The following is a 3,089-nucleotide window of genomic DNA, read 5'->3' as shown; positions in this document are numbered from 1 at the left end:
CACGAACTACTACTCGGATCGAAAAAAATAAAATAATATATATATATATATATACAACAACATTCTCATGTGAATCAACAATTAAATTTGTTTAAGACCTTTTTTTATATTGTTGGATTTCAATACTTCATAAAGTTTACTAAGCAGTAATCAATACTTCCTAGAATTCTGCATCAGAGAGATTGATACTACAAGACCATCTGCCATTTACAGCATTTGACAGGAGCAATATATTAGCATGTTTCTGGATACTGCAAGCTCATCATAACAGTGATACCCATAGTCCATCATGGTTCATCTAAAGCGTCATAATATTGTTTCTGATAACAGTGGATGATCCATTGACTCAGTTGCCTGTGGATTTGGCTGTCATAGCAAGCAGGCTAGCTGAGTTGAGTTGAGGGCGCCTCTCAGAGTCACCTTCCATGTCTAATGACTTTGCTGAAGCATATGGAGCTGCGCTCACCAACCTGCACAGAGAGCAGTTGGTAGAAAGATGAACTGTGTGTGAAAGTCACATTAATTTAGTCTTTCGACTCATAATGGTTAATGAAGTTTTTAGCGGCCTCATCATGAATATTGTTTTAAGTCATGATTTCGAAGAAGAAGCCAAGGTGAAGAAGAGGAAGGTGAAACAGGAGGCTCACCGGTTCTGGCGCTTCTCGAGGAAGCGCTGCAGCGATTTCCGCCTCGCCATGGGCAGTTCTGCGTGCAGGCCAAACAAAAGAAGGACACCCCTTTGAGTTCCCAACAAGCCATCACAAGTTGGCAGGGAACAATATATTACCAGAAGCAAGCTAAGGAAGTGGGTGGCCTCACCAGCTTGCAGCTCGACCTGCGGTGGCTCTCCCGCCGTCGAGCTTTGAAGCGACAACGATCTCGTCAGCAGCGGCCCGAGCAAGGCGGCGGCCGTAGCGGCACTGGGGCCAACGATAGCGGGCGTTTTGGTCGCGGCGGCCGCGATGAGTAGTATCGCCCGTGCCTGCTTCAATGCGCGCGCCCAGCCAAATGACTCAGTTCAAGCGGTCATCGAGGCCAGCATTATATGTGGCATGGGAGGGAGATGCATCAAATAAAGAGATGAAGATTAAGAGGCTGAAACCTTATCTCGGGGAATGGCGTTATAGGCTCTGACCCTTCGGCCATGGAACATGGTGGTGAGCTTCGCCATTGGCATCCTCAAGCTCCACAAAGACAACAATAGCATGAGTACATGTATTTATATCTATTGATAATAGCAAAGATCTCTCGTGATAACAACCTCAACAACAATCAAGATCTCCCCAACTACATGATGAGATATTGTAAATATGTTAAGGAAAATTCTCCCTTCCAAACATGTATAAATATGAAATATTATGTATTCTTTATATTTCATTTCTATCATATATCTATCTATATATCTATGAGAGCAAATTAGAAATATTAGGAATTGAAATAGTATCCATGATAATGCGAATAGTCCTCATTTTAAATAGGAAAGTACAAATTAAAATATTAGTTTATAAAGAATATAAATAAAAATCTGTAATTAGGGGGCCAATTATAGATTTACCTCATGTAATTAGTTATTTTTAATATTTCAGTCTTTACACATTCAAAAATTAAATATTAAGATTTATACAGAGTTAAAAATAATAATTTTAGAAGATTAAAAATCAAGTATAAAGATCTCAATGTAACTTTAAAAAATATCATAATTAGGATGTTAAAGGGAACTAATTAATCCCAATAAACAAACACAAAATATTTTTATTCGTTAATCAAATGATGTTATTGGTATTTGAGTTTCTTTCAATCCTTTTTTTTATCTTACTCTACTTTCCAAAAAAAAATTATATTACTATTTCAATTGAATACAATCATCTCCTTTCCTTATCAAAGAAAATTAAAATATCTATCTTGAATATTTTTTTTAATTATATTTCTTGACAAATTGATTCAAGAGATAGTGGCATCAGTTTGAGCTATGCATGTGTGTTCTATGAAAACAAAAACAAAAATCTAAAATTAACTTGAGATAATTTCATAAAAATATAATAAAATCAAGATGTGTAAACACAAAATGATACGATCAGCTTTTCAAGAACAAAATAAAAAGAAGACAGTATGGAAAAACGAACAACTTGATGAGAGAAGAAGAAGAAGAGAACAGAAATGAGAAACCAAGTAAGACTCCTCGTTGTTTTCTTTGGCGGACTCCATAAGATTGTTGGCAAGAAGAAAGAACACAAACACAAGAACGTACGAGGTCTATTGTACCTGTGGCCAGCCGAGTTCTTCTCCATCTCCTTTCTCTCAGCTTCGATCCGTGCATCAAAGTGATCCATCAAATGTGCCTATTTGTCAAGGCTTGGGAGGAAGTGGCGTGCAAATGCAAACCTAATTGTTGTGGACAGGTACCAGTGGGATTGTTTCAATCAATGCCGGTCATTCTTCCGGTCTTCATCCTCATTTTGCACGTTTAGAGAGAGAGAGAGAAGAGTTAAGGTGGACCATTCCTTTTTCTTGGGGAAAAAGAGAAATTGAGTGGAATCATAAGAAGGTGAATTACTTCTTCAGAGAATATTGGAGTGATAGACGCTGACAAAACTGACAAGCTGATGTTCATGTCTATCTTTATAAACCATCTTAAATCATTTGAAGGGAATTAGAGTGAAAGAAAAAATAGTGGTCCATTCTTGAGCTGAGGACTTTGGGAGATGAACAAAGTGTGTCCACAAAACAAAGCTTTTTTATTTACACAATAAATTTGGATACGATGGTGACAATAATATATATATATCCTCTAATGGAAGACACTATGAGAGTATGCATTCATCACTTCCCTTAATATACTGATTCAAGAAATTGGATATGGCTTCAATTTAATGTTTAAAATATATTCAATTATGAGTTATATCAAATTAGATTAATTAACTTCTTTTTATTTTGATTGTTAATGAGAGATTAAGGTTGCATCTCTTGTCACTTTTTATGATCTTCCTCAATAAATTAATGATAACAATGACAAATTACTTGGAAGATAAGGTATTCATGTCCATGGAGACTTACTTCTGTTTGAGGAAAAGAATCAAGAAAGAAATATA

General features: G+C 36.3%; 1 protein-coding gene across 2 annotated transcripts; it reads right to left on the bottom strand.

The window, feature by feature from the left end:
- Nucleotides 1-241: 241 nt before the first annotated feature.
- LOC135611837 (protein TIFY 3-like) lies at nt 242-2,416 on the bottom strand. Of its 2 annotated transcripts, none has more exons than XM_065107483.1 (5): nt 2,263-2,416; nt 1,103-1,184; nt 820-985; nt 648-705; nt 242-470 (listed from the first exon to the last, which is right to left on the bottom strand). In XM_065107483.1, exons 1-5 carry the CDS (start codon nt 2,328-2,330, stop codon nt 347-349), a joined length of 498 nt encoding a protein of 165 aa, XP_064963555.1. In that variant the 5' UTR covers nt 2,331-2,416; the 3' UTR covers nt 242-346. The 2 variants fall into 2 exon arrangements, with proteins under 2 accessions (XP_064963555.1, XP_064963556.1); XM_065107484.1 differs by having other exon boundaries at nt 820-982.
- Between the last annotated feature and the right edge of the window lie 673 nt (nt 2,417-3,089).

This window comes from Musa acuminata, chromosome BXJ2-5, assembly GCF_036884655.1.
Source record: "Musa acuminata AAA Group cultivar baxijiao chromosome BXJ2-5, Cavendish_Baxijiao_AAA, whole genome shotgun sequence".
Lineage (NCBI taxonomy): Eukaryota > Viridiplantae > Streptophyta > Magnoliopsida > Zingiberales > Musaceae > Musa > Musa acuminata.
This window is presented reverse-complemented; position numbering and strand designations above follow the sequence as displayed.